The 26,291-nt window shown below is 41.5% G+C and overlaps 1 protein-coding gene across 1 annotated transcript in view; it reads right to left on the minus strand.

Annotated features, from left to right (window-relative positions):
• Fmn1 (formin 1) overlaps positions 1 to 26,291 on the minus strand; it is a 372,570-nt gene that overhangs the window by 327,945 nt on the left and 18,334 nt on the right. Inside the window, exon 3 of the mRNA XM_005364222.3 lies at positions 8,032 to 10,019. Within this exon, the coding sequence (XP_005364279.1) occupies positions 8,032 to 9,898 (1,867 nt within the window). The 5' untranslated portion in view covers positions 9,899 to 10,019. The remainder of the gene's footprint in view (positions 1 to 8,031; positions 10,020 to 26,291) is intronic.

Raw genomic sequence — 26,291 nt, forward strand, 5'->3', positions numbered from 1 at the left:
GGGAGGAGTGGGAGGCTGGGAGGAGGCGGAAATTTTTTTTTCTCAATAAAAAAAAAAGAAAAAAATTAGTTTGAGAATTTTAAACACCGGGTCTTCGCTGCAAACAGCCTGAATTTCTGACGCATATCCTTTTCTCAAAAACATGAGTGAATGAGAGAAATACCCATCATTTATTGTGTACGGATATTGACCTCATAATACAAATTGTTCATTGGTAGATTGCTTCATATATTGATCAGCTTTTCTCGATTTGTGATAACTGGGTAAGACAGATTTAATTCTATGTTCTTAAAAAGAAAAAAAAAAGCATGCACAGCAATACAATCATTATTGAGAACATGTGCTCTAGTTTCTAAAAAAGCAGATAATTTCTTTTTGAATCTATGGACCAAAAACTACATCAGAGGGTCTTCTAATTCATTTTCTTCTATGTGTGAACTCTTAACAATGAAAGAGATAGTCAATCGGATTCAACATAGAACTATTAGATATGAAAAGGAAGGGAAACACTGCAGTGGTCACTTGCCACCAAGATAGTCATTGTTCTGTAACAAAACATAAGTCTGTGCCTCGCTCCCCCATCTTTGCATTCACTCTGTGGCCATCTAAGGGACCATTCTGGCTTTCCACATGTATTCGCTGATAAATTGGGGAGGGACCTTAGCTACCATTCTACATCCCCAGCACCCACTAATCACAGCTGTTTCCCACTTACTCACAAGTATATCATTCCACTGAAATGACTTCCTCTAAGGCAACTATAACCAAGTCTTTTCTTGGTCTTCATGCTGCAGACAGTTCATCTGCATCATCAAGTCTCCCACCCCTCACCTCTCCATGGCTGGGCCCTGGCCGGTGGGTCTTGAAGGCCATAACCAGCAGCTTGCTGATTCCCTTCCACTTGGTCTTTGTTAGTTATTTCAGAAAGTCAGGTCAGGCTATCTACCGCTCCTACCACATGGTCCTTTCCTTTTGGTTCCTTCAGGCTCCAGGGACAGCTCCATCCCTTGTTGTCCCCACTATCCTAGGCCTGGAGGTGTCTGTTCCTGTGGGAACTCTGTTGACTCCAAGAGCCCCTCGAGACTGTTCTCTTGGTTAGGTTCTGGATTTTGTTCTCCTCTTCTCAAGTTTACCACCAGATATATTCACTTTAGGGCATTGCCCTCATGGCTCTCCAGGTCTTTACTTTTTTTGGACAAGTGTTATATTGTTAGTGTTGAGTTTTCTGCTTCATTAGAAGGCACAGGAAAACACAAAAAAATGTGCTTTCACTATAATCTTACCCTCTACGAATCACAAATATGACATTCAATAAAGCATATTTCGTTGTGATTTTTCTTAAAGAAATAAAAATGTGATTTCTTGACGAAACACAGAGGACGCCCTTCTAGAGTTTGGGTTATCTACAGACTTTGAAAACACAACAGCAGAAGCATAGGCGCTAACTCTAAAGTATCAACAGATGGGACCATATGAGAATGAAAGTTTCTGTACAGCAAAGAAAACCAGCAGAACACGAAGGCAGTCTATAGAATGGGAGAAAACCTTTCTTTACTAGCCATACTTAAGCAAGATAATGAATACCTAGAAATTACAACGAACTGCAGAAATTAAACACCAAGGAAATCAAACTATCACTCAAAAAACAGGCAGATGATATGAATAGACACTTATCAGAAAGAAGCAGAAATAGTCAATAAGTATTTTAAAAGTGTCCAGTATCTCTAGCTATTGGGGGGAAAACAAATTAGAGCTACTCTGAAATACCACCTCACTCCAGTCAGAATGGCTATCATCAATAAATTTGACAACAAATGGAGAGAAAGACACCCTTATTCACTGTTGGTGGGGAGTAAATACAGCCATTGTGGAAATCAGTTTTGAGATTTCACAGAAATTAAAAATAGAACTACCATATGGCCCATTTCTCTTACTTATCCAGAGAACTCCATACACTACCATGGAGAGGTTTACATGCCATATTTATTGGTGCTTTATTCACTACAGCAAAAAACTACAATCAACACAGTTGTCCATCAATACACGAATGGATAATGAAAATTGTATGTGGCTGGAGAGATGGCTTATCAGTTAAGAGCCTTGTTGTTCTTGTGGAGAACCTTGCCTCAATGCCAAGTACCCCCATGTAGGGTTACAAGTATACACATCCAGCTTCAGGGGATTCCAGGCCCTCTTCTGATTTCCATGGGTATCAAACACTCATATGGGGCACAGATATACCTGTGAGCAAATCATTCATACACATAAAATAAAATAAATCTTAAAAGGAACTCACACACACACACAATTTATCTCTAAAGAAAAATAAAAGCACAACATTTCCAGGAAAATGGATGAGCTGAGAATGTATTAATTAAGCAAGGTCACACAATCTCAGAAAGAAGGGAAGCATGTTGTTCCTCATACACAGAATCTAGCCAATAAGATACATGTGTACATGAACAAAGGGACATGTGGGTACACTGCAATATTTCAAAAAGAGGAAAAGCTAGACATTAGGGGAGGAAGAGAGACTGAATGCAGTCAATGAATATGAGTTATGAAATAGAATATAAAACTAAACATTTTGTAGTTCTAATGCTGTCATGGATTTTTTTCATTTCTGGTGGTATCTAAGTAGACAAAAATATATTAGATATGGAAAATACAAAAACACAGTATAAACCTCTTACACTATGAAGATTCCCTTTCAAATGGCCACTTTAACTATGCAGAGTCCATAGAGATATACAGTATGGGAGTCTGGCTAAGTTTGGTGTGTGACTCCCCCTACAATTTTTAAAATAATGCATAAAGTAAATTGAAAATTCTTTAAAAAGAAAAAGTAATTTAAAAATAAGTAAAGTTGGCATTAGAGAAAATAGCTCAGTAAGAAAGCTTTCAGTGTAAGCATGTGAACCTGAGTTCAAATCCCAAGAACCCCCATGGAAAACTGTGCCTCTAACCCCAGCTCTATGGTGTCAGAGACAGGAGGATCAGTGAGGCTTGCCAGCTGCCAGCTTGTTTCAAGAGAGGGACAGAGAAGACACTTGGTATTTTATTGGCCCCTGCATGGGCACGGGCACGGGCACGGGCACAGACAGTAGCACACATCCACACACACAAACACATACACAAATAAGAATAATAAATACAATAGTTAAAATAATGGTTCCAAAATTATAAAAGTGACATATACCCTACATGTGGGGAAACAGTGTGGAAATACGCAAAGGAGGAAAGCTAGCACTCCCACACACCCAGTTCTCACTGCTTTCCAGTCCATCACCCACTTACAACCTTGCACTTTGAATGTTAATGACCTGGTCAATCGTTCTTCACACCCGTTTCTGTGATAGTCAAACATTTACCAAATACACATGTTTATATATGGGAAAAAGTAATGTTGTTTTTTTGCTTTTGTTTTTTTTTTTTACAAGAAACAAGAACGTCCTGCATAATATTTTGTAACTTGTTAGAAGCCTATATTGGTACTTTAGATAGCCTCGGACTATTACAGAAAAAAAGTGTGTTACAATTTAAACTTGTTTCCATTGGTGGGCGCTTTTTTAGATGATCTGAAAGTATACAAATTGCTACAGGGCCAGAAAGATGCTTAGCAGGTCAAGTGTTTGTGATGCAAGCCTGATGACCTGAAATTATCCCCTGGAGCCCACATGAAAGTAGACGCAGAGAACTCACACCAATCAGTCCTCTGTCCTCATGGCCTGCACCCCATCTCCATCACTCACATGCATACAAATAACAGTCACAATAATGATAATAAAATTTAAATCACTGTAGTAACTAAATGTATGCATATAATCATACATTCATTTAAGCTAAGTTCTTAAAAGTAGGGTCACTAGATTATATCTACTAATAATTTTAATGGTGACCCTTTAATATCTCCTGTTAATAATTCAGTTACTATAGTCTAGATATAATAAGGTATATACAATTTCTGAAATCTCTCTACTCTATTCACAACTACAGGTAACTTTCTATGTACCACACAATTTCTGAAGTTAGCTAAATATGTGTCTTATATGTGTCTTTTAATATTTGGGGCTTCCTTAAATTTCATCAAATTACATCAACCCTCAATGCTTACATTTAAAGAATTTATGTATATTCCACATAGTATAAACCCTGAGGGAAACCAAAGGTTTGACAGAAGAATTAAATACAATATACTCTTTTTACATGAGTGCCTCTCAATTCTAAATAGGCCAACATTAATTACATTTTTTATGAGCATAAGAATTGGTCAAATGATTTCAAAACCAAGAAACTCTGTGCTTGAGTCATGTGTTTCCATCAGACCTCACTAACTCCAAAGACCAAAAATCATGTTTGTTGAACCACACAAGGAGGACTGGATTTTTCTCTCAGTGTGGTGAGACCACTGTCAAGTGATGCTTGTGCCATTAAAGGGGTTCATTTTAGATCAAAGGTAAATGAAAACAGAAAATCCAAAAAGAATCTCAATGCTAAGCCCCCTGAACACTGTTATGTAGGCTATCACAACTAAAAACCTCTCAAAGTTAATTTAAGGAAATACGTTTCTCAAAGGCTTGGCAACATTCAGTAGCCTCTACCAAAGTAAAGTCCTGTAAATCCAGTACAATGTGATCAGCAGAAGGGTCCATGAGAAGAAAAATCTGGCCATTTTTATATTAGTATATATTCTGCTTGATCATATTGTCAACATGTAAGAAATTCCTGTGTACAGGGCATGGGATGGAGAGTTATAGAGTTTATGAAGTCAACAAGAGATGGCTCAGTGGTCTTTGTGATACCCTATGCTATGCCCTGCATGGCTGGCAACGGCACTGGATTTAAATGCTTGGTCTTGTAAGTTGTGGGTTTCACTTTCGACTCAAAATTAACTTCTTGCCTGTAACTCTGGAGTCTTCCAACTAGAAGCAGGCCTTTTGAGCGAAAACAAGCAACAACCTGAAAATAATCAAAATGCTAAACCCCAAGGAATTAACCTGTTCCTTGAGTCATTGATGAGGACTTTCAATTATCTTGCTCTCATCACTTCAGTGAATAACCTGGCTGTTATTTCCACAGGAAATACATGTCCACAGACCGTAAACTCAATCTAGTTAATAGCTAACTTGGGGAAAAGTTGGGAGTTGGAGACAGATGAAGGACCACTGGAGGGTGAAGGTAAATGGGTTACCTCTGGACAGCCAGCTGCTACTGAGATCTCTCCTGAGATTGAGAGGGAGGAAATGTGAGAAGCAAGACAGAAGCAGCCAGACAGAAAAAATTCCCCTATCTGAACTCACTGCAGAAAGAATTAAAAAAAAATGGCAAGGACTCTGGCTGGAGAAGGAAAAGTGAAGAGAGGAAAAGGAATGAAAAGATATGCCATAGATCAAAGGAGTTATTAGAGCTCTCCCTCCTCCACGCTTCTCAAGAAGGAGTCAGTAAGATAGGGTTGGAGTGTCTCGGGATAAAGTCCAAGAGATTCCATCTAAGACAGAAACCCTATTCTCCCGCTTCTCTCTCCTCCCGCTTTCCATCTCCTTCTATAAAGTTAGATGCATAGGGGGTCTCCATAATGGAGGAATTCTGTGATTTTTTTTTTTTGTTTTTGATTTTTGAGACAGGGTTTCTCTGTGTAACAGGCCTGGCTGTTTTGGAACTTGCCTTGTAGATCATGCTGGCCTTGAACTCACAGAAATCCGCCTGCTTCTGCCTCTCTAGTGCTGGGCTTAAAGGTGTGCACCACCACGCCCAGCAAATCCTGTGATTTTAATAATTGGCTCCTAAAAGCACTACTTAAGATCTCAATGGAAGGCTGGGCCGAAGTGAAAACAGTGATCATGCAGCTGTTCATGACCAACTACAGGGAGAAGCCACATGGAAAATGGAGCCATCTGCTGAATTTGTCCCTCACTGGGTTAACAGTCAATCGCCAACAGAAACCGAACGGCTTCTTATGTGCTTACAAACAACTAACCTTAATCCAGACAGGATGTGGATTTTATAACATAACAGACTGCAATAAATGACAAGACAATCCTAAACTAAGGGATAAAAGTCTTGCAAAACACCAAATACACCCAATGCAGAGAGTCTGGGTGAGGAGTACACAGAACCCTAGAATCTGATGTCATTTCTAACTCTTGGTTCCTTTTCCTGTTGCTGTGATCAGACACCATGACAAAAACAACTTAAGGGAGAAAGGTTCATTTAGGCTCGGAGTTCACCATGTGGGCAGGCCAAAGCGGCAGGAACTTGAAGCAGTTGGTCATATTGTATCCACAGCCCACAAGCAGAGAGCAATGAATGAATATATGCCTGTGCTTAGCTTGCTTTATCCAACTTATATGGTCCAGGATTCCCCGCCAAGGGAGTGGTCCCAAACACAGTTAAGACAGATCTCCCCACACCAATAAACATAATCAGGATACCATGCACAGGCATGTCCCAAGGCCCATCTCCAGGTGAATTTAGACTGTCAAGTTGACATCACCACTACCCATAGCAGAACCTTCAGAGTTAAAGCAACAATTCCACACTCTGCTTCCTCCTCTAACTCCACTCGGCTCACTTGCCAAGTGAGCCCAAGTTGCCAGCATCCATGCTGAGAAAGTATTTTCATTATTAGAGTTTTGAAGCGCATGATATGAATTTTAGAATTCTGACTTTCATTTTGAGAAAGAAAGTAGCGAGTTTTACCCAACTAAGATCGACATATTGAATATACAAGATGGAAAAGGTATCTAACACATTTTAAAGAAACACCTCCCTGCCTCGGGGACATAAACTGTCACAGATTCAAGAGAAGCTGAATCTTCTTTCCTTAATCAATATTTTTATCTCAAAATTTCACATGAGTTTTCTATAAATAAAATTCCAGTACCCCCGAAGAGATGATATATCGTATTATAGGTTATTTTCTGACCTAAGACGCTGACCATATGCTGCTAAAGCACTCATCATCTGCACAGTGGCACACAAAACCTTGAGTGCTTGAGCACACTGCTTGGAAAAGGTCAAGAACAAAGGATTGGGACTCACGATTGAACGCTCAAAATTATTTTCCATGTAAAAATTTAATCACAGCAAGCAGAGTAGTCAGAGGAGCTCATTAGCACCGTATGCATGCCTACTCCAGTCACAGTAGTAACCTATAAATAAGACAATTCTTGACATTCAACAGCTGCTTTGTGCTTCTTTGGGTGACTACATAGAAAAGAAAAGAAAAGAAAAGAAAACCTGAGCCAAGTTCCTTTTTCCAAAAAAGAAAACTGTGTCTCGTTTTCAGAGGTAGAATTTCACTGTCAAGTCCAGCTGGCCTAAAACTCTCTCTGTAGTCAAGGCTGGCCTTAAATTCTCTCTGTAGCCAAGGCTGGCCTTAAACTTGTGATTCCTTACCCCAGCCTTCCAACTGCTAGAACTATAGGCATGGGCCAGCACACCACGCACCCAGATATCTTCATCTTAGATTAGATGCTTCCTTTCTGGTAACAAAAGTATTTTTTTGTCATAAATCATGACACAAAACTATAGAAAACAAAACTGAACCTCCAGACATATGAGTAAAAACAGCATGCCTCTGCTCTTCTTCTTAGAGATTCCCTAGAATGACATCAATAGCATCACCACTAGAATTTAGGTCAATGGGCCAATTACTCAATGCTGACATCAAAGGTAGAGACAAGCTGCTGCTTCTCTACCTGCTCCTTTCTGAGTCTGGGTGTTAGGCAATCTTGGAGGCAACTTTATGCACCACAAATAAATAGATAAACAAACACACAAACAATACTCAAAAGCTCATATAAACTATTGCTTCTAAAAAAACCCTGCACTCTTAGTCCTCTGGATCAAGAGTATCTTTGCCATTCCCACACCCCGTGCACAAATCCCAGTTTCCTTGTTACCAAGCGAATGGACATTCCTAGCAATATCAGTCCATTGTTAACCATCTAGTCTCGCAACAGCAGAGGCAGAACAATTGCAGTTGAATTTCCCAGATGCAGATCAAAAACAGCATAAACAGAGACTAACCTGGTGGTGGCTGGTACTGAGGTGGGGCTGTGATCTTCTCTGGCCTCAAGCTTCTTTCTGGTGCTTCCTCAGATACCAGCCAAGTTTGGCTTGCTCTGAGGGAAGTCGGGGTGCCTCCTTTGGTCTCCGTGACCTTGGTAGAAGATGAGGGCTCCAAGGTGACAGCAGAGGGAAACCCAGAGGAGACAAGGTTCTTCCTACTAGGGCATTCATTAAACACAGCTTCTCCCTCGCTAGGCAGTGGAGGAAGCAGGAGGATCCTGTGGTGCTGCTGCGGGCTGGGGCACCTTGGAGACACAGGCGAGGGAACAGGTGACAGCCGTTTGTGTGCGCTGGACTGAGGCGATGAATTATTAAATACCATGCCGAGAGCTGTTGGGGCTTGGGGGCTTGGCTTCCTCTCATCGCATTTGGGTTGTGGAGAATCAGGACCTACAGTGTGGGGCAGATCCAGAAGCAAGAATTTATGGGTGCTCTGGGGTAGCCCGGTCTTCCTTTGTCTTCTAGTTTCTGGGAAAGTGTGGGTGGCCCTTGTGTTGAGAGAGAAGCCTAGTGTTTTCCCCTCGGTGGCTTCATCTAACTTCTCACTCTCTATCACCTTCCGGAGAACCTTGTTCACAGCCCCCTCAGTGCTGGCTGCTTCCCTGGGAATGGAGGCTCTTTCTGCTGCCAAGGGTTGCAGTGACTTGACCCTTTGCTGCTCCTCCCCCAGTCTCCTGGAACTTTGAGTCTCATCCTTAGCTCCTGAGATGATGAGGAAGTCAGCTTTAGGGATAAACTCAGTTTGGGTCTCTGAGCAAAAGGCAACCCTTCCCTCACCATCAGGATGAGCCCTAACTACTCTTTGGACTTGAGCAGACGGCTCCTGGACCTTCGCCACCACTTTGGAAACAGGTTTCTTCCTGCAAGTCCTTTCCAATGACTTTGGCTTCGGAGTCCCACCCCTCTCTGCCCCTGGATGTTTCTCATGGCTTTCAGGCAAACATGGAGGTTCCTGCTCCAGAGGACTCTTGAGCTGCCTTCCTATGCCTGCAACTCCTACCTCGGCGAGGCTGCTGTCAGGGGACAGAGGTCCTTCATGTTCGGTGTCCTCTGAGGTCTTCCCAGAACTCCCGAAGCCCAGGTCTGCATCTGGTGTCCTGAGAATGCTGGCAGGGCAGCTCTCTCTCCTCCTCCGTGGGGAAGAGGTAAGTGTTTCCCGAGGAACTAAGTTTCCTCTTTCTTCTAGGAGTCGAAGATTAGGCCTAACACGGGGAGGAGGAAGGGAGCTACTGGAACAGACCTGGTCCTTCCCCATCGGAGGAGCTGATTCCTGGCGGCCACGCCCTTTCCTCCTGGTTCTCTTCTGCCGGAGCTCCTCAGGGCTCTCTCTCCTCTTGCCAGACCTCCGGGGCTTTTTGCTCCCTTGGGTGCTCCTCCTAATGAGCGAGTTCACAGGGAGCTCCCTGCTCCGGTTGCCAGCACTCAGGAAGCAGTCTTCCTCGGGAGCCAGGCTCACAGACAGCTCCTGCAAATTCCCTTCCTGGTTCCCCATTGAAATGCCCAGGATGTGCTCTGACCTCAGCAGACTGTCCAGCAACCTCTCCCTCTCTGCTGTGAGCTTGTATAGCTCTGTCAGAATGTCTTTCGTGGGAGTCTGTTTGAAAAATAAGTCGCCAGGATGTTCGTTCGGCTGCTGGCTGAGGCTGGTGATGTCTGGCCCCTCCCTGACTTGGTAGCAGTTATGAAAAGCGTTATTGGATCTGTCTAGAGTTACAGTGCCCTTGTACGAAAATCCTCTGACTTCCCCCTTCGGAAGATAGAAGCTGATATAGCAGAGTTCAGTGACCGGGTTATGCAACTGGAGGGTGCAGTAAGTGCCTTCCATTATGCCTACCTAATTATTCATGCTGTGGAGATGCTGGTCTGTGGTCAGCTCCAGTGGGGAGGCATGTGATGAGGGCTAGGCAGAACAGGCAGCTGACAGTCCTTTCCCGCAACCGGGCTGCCTGTTAAAGAAACACAGGAAAAAAGCAGCTTGTCTAACAGAGTATTACACATCACGGGGTAACATCAATCACAGTATAACCACACTGCTCCTTCCGTTCTAGCCAGGAGCTTGATGGCAGCTTAAGCTCCTACCCACCTTGCCGAGGAGGCTTTCCTGTAGCTAAGTGGTGGGAAGGGGTCTCACTTTACCCAGGACAAAAGTCCCCCTTCCTCACTTGGGAGACCCCTTTGCAGCCCTCAGTCAGTCTGTCCACTTTCCTTGGAGCACAGTGTCTATCCTGTAGAACAGCTACTGAACTTTCCGGGAATTCTGGGAGAACAGGACTTTGAGAACCTTAGAAATGATAGCTGTTTTAGTGACTCGTGTTTGGAACATTATTTTCAGAGATGAGAAGCTTTTGTTATCACAGGAAACATTCTAAGATTCTCTTACACTGAAGCACAGTGTGAGGTGGCAGTACCAGACCAGATTCTGAAGACAGATGACCTTTCAGGCCTGCCTGACCTCGCAAAGCTCTGCACAAAATGTATGATGTTTTATATTTAAAAGTTTAAAATTTAGTAACTCTGGAGCCTTAATCAAGTTTTGTTTCATTTTGAGCTAGGTCTTGCCATGTAGCTTTGGCTGGCCTGGGATGTGCCATGTAGATGAGGCTGGACTTAAAGCTGTGATGATCTTCCTCCCTCTGCCACCCATACGCTGAGAACAGAGGTGTGCACTACCATGTCCAGTGAGATTCTGTTCTGTAATGTTTTCCCTTTATACCTGCTGATTATTTGAAGCCAAGAGGAATGGCAGAGAAAAACACTGCAGGTCCTTGGAGATTTTTAATTACTTGATCATAAAAGTGGTTAGAAATGTCAGGGAGTGGTGAAAGTGGCCTCTGCTTTATGTGACTTGAAGGGGTCCTCAAACGTGTCTTCACGGTTAGCACACCCACACACAAATATGGAGCTTACCCCTCTACACTGTAGCACCTCATTTCTCGAGTTAATATACCACCCAGCCTTCAAGTTGCCCTCAATTAAAGGACACCCCCCCCCCGAATTTAAAAAAAACCAAACATTTAACAACTGGTGTAGTTTTTAAAATTACTTTCCACAAATTTTTTTTCCTTAACAAGTTTTAAACTAGAACATTACATAAAAGTATATCTTGAGTTCAGAAATGAGGGAGAATTTGCCATGCAAACTCCTTAAGGAAAATATGTGAAGCCAAGTGATGAAACAGAATGGCAGGTGTTTGTGAGTGGGGGAAGAGAGAAGTGTGAGGAGGACGCAGAGATCACATAATTCCAGACAAAAGTATGTCTGTTTTGAGTACATATTCACAGAAACTGTCATTTCTTATTTACTCAATCGAAGGATCCTCAGGGTACAAGGAGAAGATGCCCAGAGAGATGAGAAGCCATCTCAGGCCTTGCCTCTTTCATAACTGCATGTGATCTGCTCTCATTCTCATCGTATCTTTAAAATCTTTCTAAAGTGCTCACTGCTAGTCCATCCTAATCACGTATATGTGTACAGATATTGGATAATTACTAGCCCAAGCTCTCCAAACATATGCAAGAACTCATTTGAGGAAACATTTTAGTCTGTGATTTACAATAATGAGAAAGAAAGGTAGGTGCCTATCATGCATGAACCCGAATACTCATCATCCAGAGTTGCATTTATGAGTTCTCAGACAAGCCAAAGGGGGTACCGCAAGTGCTGTTGTGAATTATGAAAAGATAAGATCCTTTCCTTTGCCTCCAAGTATCCTCCTCTGGCTCAACTTAGCTCACTGACTTCCCTGGATGATGGGAAGCATCTGATATAGGGAGAGAAGCACACTGTAGATTTTTTAGAATCTCTTCCAAGTAGCAGTTCACTGATGGAGGTCATTGGTTAATTAATAAAGAAACTGCTTGGCCTAATAGGTTAGAACATAGGTGGGTGGAGTAAACAGAACAGAATGGGGAGGAAGAGGAAGTGAGCTCAGATGCCAGGCCACTGCTCTCCAGGACAGACACGATGAAGCTCCAACCCAAGAAGGATGTAGGCTAGAATCTCCCTGGTAAGTCACCACCTCGTGGTGCTACACACATTAATAGAAATGGGCCAAACAGTGTTTATATGAATACAGTTTGTGTGTTATTATTTTGGGGCATAAGCTAGCCAGGCGGTCAGGAGCCGGGTGGCAGGAGCACAGCCCACAGCTCCCCTGCTACAGTTCACAGTTCACGTCACAATGTCAAGTAGGCCTTTGACTGCTAGCATCTCTTCCCAAGGAAGAGTTATAGAGCTTATGCTGTGATTTTTCATCTCATTTCATCAGCATGGCACCATTCTACAGAGAAAACACTGAAGGTCAGAGACATAAGGAACTTGTCTGTGAGGAATCCCCTAAGAAGAAGCAAGTGTCAAAGCCAGGTCCACCTCCCACCATTGATTTGTGGGTAACACTGCTTTCTCTCTACTGTTTCTGCGGATGAACAGAAGACCCCCCCCTTTGTTATGTCAATGCAATGTAACATAGTTTCTTCATCTATCCCCCCCATATCTTCTAACATTCACTGGACACTGTCAGCATGCCTGACTACATGAAGCACCCCCTTTAAATGATAAAGAAACAGGCAACAGAAATTATTGAGTTGGAAAGTAAAAACTGCCCTGGCTTATAAAGGGGAACCCAGTGGAACTTCTGACTTAGAATTAGGGATGACACACTAATATTAGGGGAAAGGATAGTAATGGGGATGAAGTTTAAGTAAGGAGAGGGAGGGAGAGTTATAGATAACTAACACTAAGGACATTTAAGAAACCAATATGGAAACCTATGCTTTTATAAATTCATACTTATATTTCTATAAGGGTTTACTTGGAGTGACTCTACACAGGAGCTTATGCTCAGCCCAGAAGCCATGAACTACCAAATAAAGAACCCACTGTCAGATGTTGGATACATTTTGTTCCCCCAAGTTTTGGTCATACGCATCCCAGAGGAACCCCCAACCCCAAAATACAGGCTATTGCTACTTCTTTTAGTTTCCCAATCATAGTTGATGTTAAGACATTGCACATACTGGCTATAGAACAAAGAGAAATCAAGCTCATGCTGACTAGGAGGCTTCTCTCTGCTGCCTTGTTTTTATAGCATTAGAAGGTGCTATGTTGGCTGATGAAGAAAAAAGTCATTCTCAATCTTACTCAGCTGTGAACCTTATGAACTGCAATAACAACCAATGTGGCAAATATGTCCAGTGGTGTAATAGTGGCACAGTGTCATGAGGGTAACCAATCATTTTCTGATTGGCTTTAAGGTATGCTACACACACACACACACACACACACACACACACACACACACCTGGTACTGCAAATCTGGACCCAAATCCATGGCTGTGAAGCTTCTAGGCTCCAGGCATGAGACTATTATGTTGTTAAATAGGCACAGGATCAAACTTCCATTTAAATTTTTATCTCTCTATTTATAGATTAGTGTTGCTCTCAGACCTCATGAGAGAAGTTTCTTTGTGCTACAGACAGTGGCTAACACAGAAACTCACAACGAGTCAAAACACAGAGAACAGTAAGTGTCAGTGCCGTGGAGTGCTGAGTCATAAACGGGGCATCTATACCACACCCCTTCTCCAAATCTCAGGCACCAAAGAAGGGAAGGAAATACTGTAAGAAGCAAAAGTCAGGGAGGACCGGAATAAAAAGTGTCTTCTGGACAGGACAGGGCTGCTGTACTCGGAAACTCACAGCAGCTGTGGTGGCCTGCATGAGATCTGAACAAGATCAGAGCACTCAACATTCGAGGAAGGAGTGGGAGGGGGCTTATGAGTCATACCCTAACTGTGCAGTTACAGATTGTGGATGGCTCCTAGGGGAGGGGATAGGCTCCCGAAGCTAGCCTTACAAACAGGAGTGTATAAGAGGAAAAATTGGAATCAGGAAACTATTTTTAAAAAAGGACATAAAGTGGGGGTGGATCTGACAGGAGCTTATATATATGTGTGTATGTATATATGTATATGTATATATATATATAAATAACCAAAATATGTTATATGAAATTCCCAAGAAACAAATAAAATACTATTCTTAAAAAGAAATCAAGGGTAGAAGGACTCAGAGAAAAGTCATTAACTTTTATAAGGATATCAGACACACGCCTGTCCAGTGGGCTAAGTGTTTTATGTCCTGATCTTAGAGTATCTCTGTTATATAAATGGAGGAAATGTCATACTTACAATTCTGTTACTCCTAATCACAAAACTCAAATCAAGGTTTAGGAAATTGTGATATGGGATTTTATAGCAACAAATATATAATGCGAGGCATGAAGCTACCGACCATTACAAATAAAAGCTTCCTACTACTGTGTCAGCTTCATCCTCCCTGAGATGCCTTTACCACACTTGTGGGGCCCTTGTCTGGAGCTGTGCTGCGTTTATGTCAACTTTATCACAAGCTAGTGTCTTTAGGCAGGAGGGACTCTCAGTTGAGAAAATGTCTTCCTAAGATTGGCCTACAGGCAAGCCTACCAGGCATTTTCTTGATTAATGCTTGGATATAAGAGGGCCAGCCCACTGTGGGTGGTGCCAACCCCACACAAGTAGTCTTGATTTGTGTTAGAATGAGCAGGCCAGTAACAGCACTCCTCCATGGAGTCTGCTTCAGTTCCTGCCTCTGGGCTTCAGGCTTGAGTTCCTGGCCCGACTTCTCTCAGAACTGTGGCCTGAAAGCTATAAGAAGAACTAAACCATTTCCTCCGCCAAGTTGCTTTCTGACATGCTCTTTGACCACAGCAAAAGAAGTCCTGAGTAAGGCCAAAAGGAAGAAAGTGTGTGAGCAAATGAACTTCATTCTGAACCCTCTACAGTATCAGGGCACAAGGCTTGAGGGCACAGAGCTGTGCCGACCCAGTAGGGAGCAGGGTACAATGCTGAGTCATGGCACAGATTTCTCCACTTGAGGAGCCAGAGGGAGAAGAATTGTGCGTAAGTCCTACAAGCAAAAGGCAAAGTGGAAAGGCACACAGCGTGGAGTGGGGTTAAGTATGCCAGCACCACCCTCCAGGCTGAGGGTGCAGAGCTATTTCAGGCGGCAGCTCCTCACTCTGCTTTGACTCAAACACAGCAGCTTGCAGGAACCATACAGTAGATCACACATCTTAATCGGTCCGCGAAGGGGCTTTCTCTGCTTGTATTCAGGGTCGAAGCACTTTGCCTCCCTATGGAGGCTCATGCCTTCCATTTCCTCTTGCTAAGTCTCAGGCTGACTTTTCCTCTGCGACAACTCTGCTGTGGTGGTTTATTTCCTGACTCGTTGTCCAAGAGCGAGTAGAAGACATCAGCTACCCCAGATGGAAAGATCTGCTGTGCCTCCTCTAGGAGATGGGATCCATGCTCCTAATCGATTTCACAAAAATTCCCAAAATGAGTTCCCAGAATTAGTAGCAGTCACTCTGTCTGCTGACTGTAGATTTCCTAATTGATTTTTGGCCCTAAACGGCCAATACAAAGCTTTCTTTGGTTAGTCACCGGCGCAGACATGACCTGCAACTCCACCTGGGCCCAATATTGCAGAGACTGATTCTCCACAATGTCCATTACTGAACGGTGATTTTCCCATTTGTTCATTCAGGTTCATGCTTCATTCTCCACACCATTCAAAACAGCAGAAAACCGACTTTCATGCATTCAGTTAATAAACGCCCCTGCAGTTTGACGTCTACTGGGTCTAGACTTTGGAAACAACCACAGTAGACTGCAGAGAGAAATGAAGAGAGGCCAGTGTGTTTATTCCCCGGCTCCCTCCCTCGAGGCTGATGTCTGCTGTGGTTGTGTCCTCTGATGGAGACCATGGCTCCTCTTGGGTACCAGTCACAGCTCCAGCCATAGATCCTTTCTCTAGGTACTAGTTACTGCTCTTTCCCACTACTTATTCCATTCGAAATGGTTAAATTCCCCCTCTTGTGATTTTGGACAAATCCATGCCTCTCTCTCATAGATACTCTCATAGAAAGTGTCTATGCCCTGAGATTTAGTACAGTGCTCCTGTTTTGTGCTTTGCCTAATTTTTCAAATAGGAAATATAAAAATGAAGGAAGACATACAACAACTTCCTTGCTTTTATCTCATGTGAGGAGAATGTTGGTTTTTGTTGTTGTTGTTGTTAACTTATACTCTGTAAAAGTAGGAATAAGAGTGATACACAATCACTACAATAAACCATAAAGACACCCCACCACAAGATATCAAAGAAAAGGACAAAGCATGTCATGTTTGTAAGATTAGGATAATTTGTCAGGCAGAATAAAACATTTCAAGTACCTCCTAACTAAAAGATAAGTTTTGACAGGTACAGATGAAGAAAATGGATTGCTAAGAAGGGGACATTAGAGAAGACAGAGAAACCAGCTAATATGTACAAAGGGAAAAGTCACTCTCTATTTTTCTCCAGGGAGACATTAGTAAAGGAAGATAATGCTGAGGCTGAATAATTTTGAAAGATCATAAATTTATTGAGTAGTAAAAAATATGTCATGAAACCTGGCAAGGGTTCTCATCCAGAAGGTAGAAGGACACAAACACACCAAGAAATGGAGCTAAGGGTACTTTTCCACAAGGCTGTTGAGATAGCTCAGTGGTGAAGAACATCTTAACCACATAATCTGGGTTCTATTCCCAGTGCCCAAATGGTGGATCATAACCATCCTAGCTCCAGTTCCAGCCTCCATAGATATCAGGTATACATGTGGTAAACATACAGATATGTAGGGAAAATACTCATACATATAAATGTTTAAAAATAAGAAAGTAATTTACTATAATGAACCTTTTTTTTTCCAGCAATGACATTATTTGTTTATGAGGGCCGTACCTTCACACCATATACACATCCTGTCTCCTCTCTTTACAAAGACATTTGCACTGGGGACTGAGTTTCTAAGAGAGGAACTTTATAGAAGAAATGTCAAACCACAGCAAGAGTGATGCCCTGTTGCAGAAATATTTAAATTCAGATTGATTGGAAATTAATTATAACTTCATGGACAAATTATTCATGGAGACACTGATGAGTTTTGATCAGGGAAGTATGTTTAGCACCAAATTCAAGGAAGATTAACTTGGCAGTTATGTCAAGACAGACTGGAGTAGAGAGACTGGCAGCTATTCACGAATGAGAAGCAGGGGCATCAGATTCTGAAAGGAAGTTGAGAGAGAAAGAAATGGAACAAGATTATACACTGGAAAGTAGTTCTTAAGTAGAGCACCAGAACACTGGATGATATTGTAGAGGGTAAGAGAGAATGGTGAGGAGAAGCAAACGCAAGAAGAAGGTTTAAGTCCTATGTCTGCCATATTTGTATCATTTTTCTAGAATGCTGGGAACCTAGGAATGTTTTTAAGTTGAAAAGAAGAGGGTAGTAAGGATGGGGATACTGAGAGAACAAATGGAAGACTGAAACAAACATGATAAAGAAAACAAAATTAGATAAAAGTGGTAATTGTAGGAAGGAGAAGGCATGGGTTCCAGTACACAGGAGAAGAGTTGTCATTGACAAGAAAGGGTTGTTCCGTGCCAAAAGCCTGTAGCTAAGCAAAGGGAAGAAGATGCCAATTTAGGAAGCACTGAAACTGGTATTACATACTCAGAGCAGCTTTTCTTCAGAAAGACTCACAATTTTCATGACTTTCTTTGCATTACAAGTAGGGAAGCACTAAACCAGGCTATACTCAAGAACCAGAATGTCTGTCTTTCAAACTCCATTTTTACTGTGAAATCACCCACACTCCAAACTGGGTCTTATTATGCTGACAAGTATCTACCACAAATAAAATGGAAGCCAAATTTTAGTCAACTGTGCATCATTCTTGCAATGCTTCAAGACCAAAAAAGAAAATGATAAAATCATAGTCTTTACAAATACAAAGAAAATCATAGGACTATGTGAAGACTCTCCGTTTCAGTGTTTCCTGACTCATAATTATTTTTCTCTCCACTTATTTTTAAGCAGGTAGCAGACATTTCTCATCAAGGATACCTCCTTTCTCAAAAGTTAAAAGAGTTTCTTTTCTGTGTGACAGCCTACTCCATGTAGTTCTTAGTCGTCATCCCCATGGGAACTTAAAGTCAAAAATAATCATTGCATATGCTAAGTGAAATTTGTGTTTTCAGATTGAAGAGTTTACTCTTAAGAACATCTCTGATTAGAATAGATATTTACACACACACAGCCCTTACAGGGTCAAGGATTTGAGCAGGATCTTTGAGATTTAAAGCTCTATAACAGAGCATGGCTCTTGAGAAGAGAAGCAGCCTCGGGATTTTGGAAAAGAAAGTTTCTCAGGCAAATTTCTCAATTTCTTTATGGTCATCTCTGTTGGAAGAAAAATCTCCTTGTTTCATATTTCTTATGTTTATGTTTTACGTATTCCACAGTATTTTTAAAGATCATGACAATGTGACAGTTTACAAAACTTGTAAGATAAGTTGTCCAGCTTGAACCAACTACCCAGCAAGGCAACAGTCATCATCATAGCCTTTGTACGCACTAACTGCTTCTACTTACATGTCTAGTCAATAATCATCGTGCAATTCAAACCCAGGTTTCTAGACACCTAAGAGTTCTCTTACCACTCCCCAACTCCTACTTATAAGTAAAGAAAGCAAGCAAGAGAAACAAAATATCATCCAATATTTGTTGTTCAATAGTTTTTAAAATGCAAGTCGACTCGAAGCCACATGTCCATAATGTTTCTCACTTAAATATGGCATCCTTTGAGAATTACTTATCTAAGTAAGGAGCCAGGAATCCTATAGGAGACTAATTTATGGGCGACAGTTTCATAGGTACACCTGATCCCTTCTAGTTGTTATTATTCTGGAAGGCACTTTTATTTGTACTTCACAAACTCTGATGTCTACCACAGGAATGAAAAGAAGTTTTCATTCCTCTTAACCTAGTGTAATTTTATGAAGTCCACCATAGGAAATGTAATTTTGTAAAAGGCCCATACCTCTATGTATACACTGAATAAGCATGGGGGCTTCCTGGGCTACGCTGTGAGGGAAGCCCTGGTCATGAGCTGCAAGCGCCTGTGCCACAAGCCAGTCTAGTGAGGAAAACTGTCATCACCAACACTGTGCTCTGCCAAGCTTGTCTTTCTTAGCGAACTAATCAAAGGATGGGGAGAAAACACTTGAGGGTAAACCATCTAAATCAAGATAGGACTGATATGACAAAAAATAAGAAAGAGGAGGACATTGGAAAGAAAAATAATATTAACCAGTACCAGGATCTAAGCAAAGTGTATCCCAAGCCTCCTTCATTCAGTTCCCATGGACTTCGGAGACGGGTACTAGCAATTCTTCAGTTTTCCCTTTGGGAACTCAAATCTGCAAAGCTATTAAGTTACAGAGTTGGAGCTTGAATCCTACCTGCGTAATAAGTGTAGAAGCTATAAAAGACTACATTTCCTAAACTGTCACAAAGAGTTACTTTTATGTGGAGACCTCAAGGGACTTCTAATATCACTACTGGAGGATTATTACCCTTCTCCTTGGAAAGAGATTATTAATGTTTGTTGCAACTAACCCACTAACCATGATCTGTGCACATCTTGACCAGACTATAAACTTTCCAATCTGGCAGCAGAGAAAAGAACACATAATTTTCTTTTCTTTCTTCCTTTCTTCCTTTCTTCCTTTTTTCCTTCCTTCCTTCCTTCCTTCCTTTCTTTTTTAATCTTGACAATAATTTGTTTTTTAATTTTTTATAATAAATAGTTAGACAAAACAAAAAAATTACACATTGGGATTGGACAAAACAAACAAAACGGAAGAGAGCACAAGAGAAGGCACAAGATTCTGATATGATGCCTACTCATTCACACATGTAGGAATCCTATAAGAATGCAAAGCCAGAAGCCATGATATACATGCAGAGGACCTGGTGTGGAGCTGCACAGGGCCTGTGCATGCTGCCTGGTGTGAGTTCATATGCACTTTGGTCATGTTTATTTAGAGGTCCTTTTCCCTTGGTGTCCCTCATTCCCTCTGGTTCTTATACTCTTTCTGTTGCCTCCTCTTCTGCACAGTTCCCTGGACCCCGGGGAGGGGGGGTAAGATTTGATGGAGTCATCCTCTTTAGGATTGAGTGTTCTGTGCCCCTCATGCTCTGCCTAATGTCTGGCTACTGGTCTGTGTTTGTTCCCATCTGCTGTAGGAGAAAGCTTCTCTGGTGATCAACTTATGGGTATAGTGGAATACCATTAAATTGTTTTTTTTTTCTTTTTAGAACAGTAGTATTTGGTTTTACTCTAGGTCCCTGAGCTATCTCGTCTCAGGTTCTGGGTCACCAAGTTGTGTTAGATATGGGATCCATCTCACTAAGAGGACCTTACTTAAGTCAAATCAGGTATTGGTTGGTTATTCCCACAAGCTTTGTGCCACTTTTGCCATAGCGTATCTTGCAGGTAGGACAGCACCGTAGATCAAAGGGTTTGTGGTTGGGTTGATTTTTATGTTTCTCCTTTGGTAATATGCAGAGTACCTATCTGTACCAAAGATGGTAGCATGTAGCAATGAAGGCTCTATGAAGGTGCTAGTTTAACTTCTTCATGTTCAGTGAGTTGTGAGGATGTTATCTTCAGTAATGGAGCCCCTCCATCAGTTTATGGAGAGCAATCTATAGTCTTAGCAACAGCCTGGGTTGTTTGGGGATGTCTATTGGATTCCTTTGGCCAACAACTCTATTAGATGTAATCCAATTCCAGTACTAGAAGTTTCATTTGGTGACAACAGATGTCCAATTGGGGTGCTCTCTCCCCCATTTTTGATGATTTTATTTAGGTCAGCTTCACATATGTATACATACATATATATTTACATAGGTAAATCTATGAATACACACACACATATGGCAGCTTTTGCTACATTAAGTGTCCATACTACCCCTCAAACAACCCTTAATTATGGCCACCTTTCTCCATATTCCTTCCCTCATCCTTGATCCTCCTATTCCAAACAAGAATGAGATTTATCTGTCCCCTTACTCTGTACTGAACCTCTGTGGTTCTACACATTGTAGCTTGTTTATCATTGACTTAACAGTTGATATCCACATATAAGAGAATAATACTGTATTTGTCTTTCTGGGTATGTGATACTTCACTCAGGATGATTTTTTGTAATTCTATCCATTTACCTGCAAATTTCATGATTTCATTTTTTTAAAACAGTAGAGTAATACTCCATCTGTTGAATCTAGAAATCTTTACAATTTCTGGCTATAATGAAAAGGGCAGGAATGAACATGGATGACCAAATGTCTCTGTGGTAGGATGGAAGAATCCTCTGGGTAAGTAGCTGGATCTTGAGGTAGACTGGTTCCTAGCTTCCCGAGGAACCGTCACATTGAGTTCAACAGTGGCTGTAAAATTTTGTACCCCACCAGCAATGGAGGAGTCTTCCCCTTGCTTCACATCCTCGCCAGTATGAGCTGTCACTTGCTTTATTGATCCTAGCCCTTCTGACTGGTATAAGATGAAGTCTCAAATGAGTTTTTGTTTGCATTTCCTGAATGACTAAGGATGCTGAACATTTCTTTAAGTGTTTCTCACTGATTTGAGTTTCCTCTTTTGAGAATTCTCTGTTCAGGTCTACACTCCATTTTTTAAAAACTGGGTTATATGTTTTCTTGATATCTAGTTTTTTTTAAATCCCTATTATGAATTTGGCTTGTCCTAAAAGTATGCTAGTACCTTTGATCAATGATTCTCTTAAGAGCCCACAGAAGGACTAGTTCCACAGTGCCCCCTGAAGGAGTAAGGCAGGTTAAAAATGCCTCAAATTTAGATAATTATAATTAAACAGGAGTGGATTTCTACCAGACTGGATGTAATAAGAAAAGGTCAGAGTATTGCCAGCAGTCATTGCAATCCTGGCTTTGGATATGGATAGTTAACTCTGTCTGCCTGAGTCAAAGCTATGCCACATTTGATGGAAGGCTACACGTTCTAAAGATTTCATATGAACTATAACTAGTACTCACACCTTGGCACCAGAACTCATATGAATCAATGACCCAATTACAGATAATCATAGTTTCAGCAGGCACTACGAGCCATGGTCTAAGTTACAGAAGCCACCATCTGACCCAGGCACTTAGAAAGGAAAATGATGTCCACATCCTACACCAATAGCACACATCTCTGTTGAGCTGAGCAACTTTGAGGACTTCTTATTCATGTGCCTCTCGCAGCATCATGATCCTATGCAGACGTACAGTGCTCACGGCTCCTATAGCTGGACGTGTCCATGGAGGTTCTCTAATGACTCTTTTTTTAAATTAATTTATTTATTAAAGATTTCTGCCTCCTCCCTGCCACTGCCTCCATTTCTCTCCCCCTCCCCCACTCAAGTCCCCCTCCTTCATCAGCCCAAAGAGCAATCAGGGTTCCCTGCCCTGTGGGAAGTCCAAGGACCACCCCCCTCCATCCAGGTCTAGTAAGGTGAGCATCCAAACTGCCTAGGCTCCCACAAAGCCAGTACGTGCAGTAGGATCAAAAACCCATTGCCATTGTTCTTGAGTTCTCAGTAGCCCTCACTGTCCGCTATGTTCAGCAAGTCCGGTTTTATCCCAGGCTTTTTCAGACCCAGGCCAGCTGGCCTTGGTGAGTTCCCAATAGAACATCCCCATTGTCTCAGTGTGTGGGTGTACCCCTCGCGGTCCTGAGTTCCTTGCTAATGACTCTTTCACAGTGCTGTATTCTGTGGCAGAAACACTACCAGGTGATTGATTCCTTTAATCAGTTTTTCATTTGTTTCTTAAAATTAATAAGAAAACAAAAAGCATAAAGGGTTGTACTATATACATAGAAATTAAAAATTACAACTATCCCCGTGGATAGAAAATAAAGGACACACACATACATTTGTGAGATTTATGGGTAAAGCTAAATTTTGATGACTATGCAATGGCTCCAGATAACCCAGTCCAACTGCTTAACATTGCTTCTGAAATTCTATGTTTCTGGGATTCAACACACATTAAAAATATCCAGAAATCAGTTCAATAAAAATATTTCTGAATTTAAGATTAAAATTATTATTTGACAGGGCAAATAATTACTTGTGATTTGAAAACTGGAATTCAGATTTGTGACAAATGGCTGCGGCTCTGACTTCCAGTGGAAACTATGTTGGTTCTCTGGAATCCCTGGGAAAGGGAAGTCTCTGAGTGTAGAACAGATTTTATTGTGGCAATTCTGAGAGACAGTCTGAAAGGAAACAAATATCTAATAGGTGCAGCAACTGGATCTGACAGAAAAATTCAGGCTGACAGAGGAATTAGACCCAGGACCACTTTCTCAAAAGCATTTGCTTGGAAAGGCTGTGATTTTAAAAATTGCATGTGATACAACTTTTCTGTATCCCAAAATGAAAGATGTATGTGGGAAACAGATGGAAGCACAACTAAACAATTATTATGCACTTTTACCATAAGATTAAGTGACGGCATTCTCTAAAGTGGGGACATACTTCCTGATATATCTATTTTCCAGCTGGATGATTGCGTGTGGATTAAGAGATCAGGATTTATCAGGGAAGTCCTTCTCAGAGGGCCTGACACTAGAAAGAGAAATTAATTTGGCTGCACTGTAGGGCTGTATATATAATAAATATACAGCCTTCAAGTCTTTCCTCTAAAACGCATGTTTTTGCATCAGCAGAATGTTTCAGTAAAAGCCACATTTATAGTATAAGTAATTTCAGCACAGGAAAATTTAATTTCACTGATGGTTGTTAATAGAGGAAAAATGAACTGTGTTTTTGTTTTGTTTTCTTTTTTTAATCTTGAGTTTGGAAGGAAGGACATGTTTCCTTAGTTTTTCTTCAGTATTAACTGCTTTCCAAGGCTCTACACATCACTGATATAACAATTATAGTCAGTGCTCCTTCATGCTAGAGTATTTAATTAAAATACAATTCACAATGTAGTTAAAAACACATGATGAGTCACAATACGAGATTAAGGTCACCAACTGTAAGTATAAGATACAGCTATGCATTGCCTAAACAAAATTACTCAAATGTGTTTATATTTGTTAAAATGTTCATGGATTTAATGACTTTAATGAAAACGCAATGCCACTACTAAAGTATACAGAGGGGAAACAGATTAGGAATAAACACTAGATCACTGTTCATTGATGATATAGAGTAGCCATTGCCTCTAGGCTGAACATGGCCATTATAAACTTGAAGCTGAGCAGCTATGATGACTAGCATGAGACCTTCATGAGATCCGGCCCAATATTCCCTCACAGAAAGAGGAAGGAGGCTCACAAGATCATCACAAGGCCTTCTGTTCCCTGATATTACTATTGCTGCTATGTAAGAGATAAACAATGAACCAGAAAAGACTTCCCAATGCTGCCTTTGAGTAACTCAAGCTCCCATAAGTAACCCCAACAAAGGCATTGGCTCACCAAGCTGGACTTGAGTGGAATACTTCATTCTGTTGATGCCCCTTCTATCTGTGGTGAATACTATTTCTGTATGTCTCTCCCCACAGTCTCCCATGGATGAAGTTGAGGCCACAGCCAAGTTACAGTTATGCAGAAGATAACCAGACACCCAGTATCAGAATGTCAAGAAGAGGAAAGGCATAGCACACACTAAAACTGTGGATATGCTACACAGTTCTTCATAACCAGAACCACCAGTCACAGCCAGTGCTCAGTAAAGCATGATGCATTCATTACAAACTGGGATGGAAGACTGGAGAGAGGAGCCTGACACTGGTTATGAGGCTTGGCACTAAGTTAGAGATTCCAGTTATTTATCTTCTACACCACTGAGCTCTAATATTCTCTTTCTATGTCCTATTTCATGAAGTTCATGAGGAACAATGGGCAGAGTTGAGCTTCAACATAAGGGAGTGTGACTCCACAGTCAATAGCTTCTCAGTACAGCCCGCATGAGCAGGTCAGGCTTGAAGACTTCTGCCAATATGACAGCTTATCAGCAAAACGTTTTTAAATGGCCTAAGGAAAGCAAGAAAGCACCCGATTTTATTCAGTAAAGGTTAAGAAAATACGGGGAATGGAGAAGTAAATAATACAATTTTAAGAAGGAAAAGAATAAGGTAAGTGAAGGAGGTGAAATATATCACAGAGATAAAGTGCATCAAGGATGGGTATCTGGAAATTTTCTAATCAAAGTACAGCAGCACATATCCCACAACACATAGAATGGCTAAATAACACCAGCAGAAGGTTATGAATCAGGGTGCATATCTGAGCCAACCCCAGGGTCCACAGAGTCTACCTCTTCCTGATGCTGCTGGACAAGGGCTCCTTGTGATGTATTGTTCAAGTAGGTTGTCAGGGAGATGTCTGGGGGGGTGGAAGGGAAGGGAAAGAGGAGGAGGATATGTTTAGTTATAAGAACCTAGATGAAGAAGACATGATGTAGGGAAAAGGATGGAAAGAGAAGGCTTATAACAATGGGGAGAGACAGGTTCTGACCCAGGTAAAAAGAAGATAGGAAATAGTTGAAATTTGTAGAGAAAAGTTCTGCAGATCTAGAAAATCAAGCAGTGCTGATGCAGGCCCAAGAGAAAGGGGCCATTCTTCCCCATTGGGGAAGTTTTTTTTTCTTTTATTGCAATAGGGATGGAGTCCAGAGCACTGCAGTGCTAAGCAAGCTGTCTGCTACCGAGCTATACTGGCACAAAACAGCAGAGGAAGGGAGGAGGAGCCATGAGGACAAGGCTAGGGACAAGTAGAATTGGTCAGACTGCTGAGAATGCAAGAGACTAGGAATTAAGTGAGGGAAAATTTAAGAGTTAAGCTGAGCCCCATGTAAGCAGGAAATAAGTAATGGCGTATCATTACTGTGACCTCAATAGAGCCTGTAAACAGTGATTGCTGGGTCAGGTTTTTATATGGTGAAGAAGCAAACGACAAATGAATGGATGTAAAAGACATGCAGTGATAGATAGGGTTTCCCTCACAAGGAAAAGCCATCAAATATATGAAGATGAAATGAACATTTGAAGAGAGGCTTGATATCCTGGTGTCTTTTAAGTCCATCTTGATTGCTATTTGATAGAAACGTTACTGGAATTAAACCATTACACATTCAGATCCACAAGCCCATAACCTTTCCTACCAATGTCTCCTCATATTCTAATCTACTTCCGGGTTGCTAATTTCTTTTTTTTTTAAATTTATTTATTTATGAAAGATTTCTGTCTCTTCCCC

Source organism: Microtus ochrogaster (assembly GCF_000317375.1).
Source record: "Microtus ochrogaster isolate Prairie Vole_2 chromosome 14 unlocalized genomic scaffold, MicOch1.0 chr14_random_1, whole genome shotgun sequence".
Taxonomy (NCBI): Eukaryota; Metazoa; Chordata; class Mammalia; order Rodentia; family Cricetidae; genus Microtus; species Microtus ochrogaster.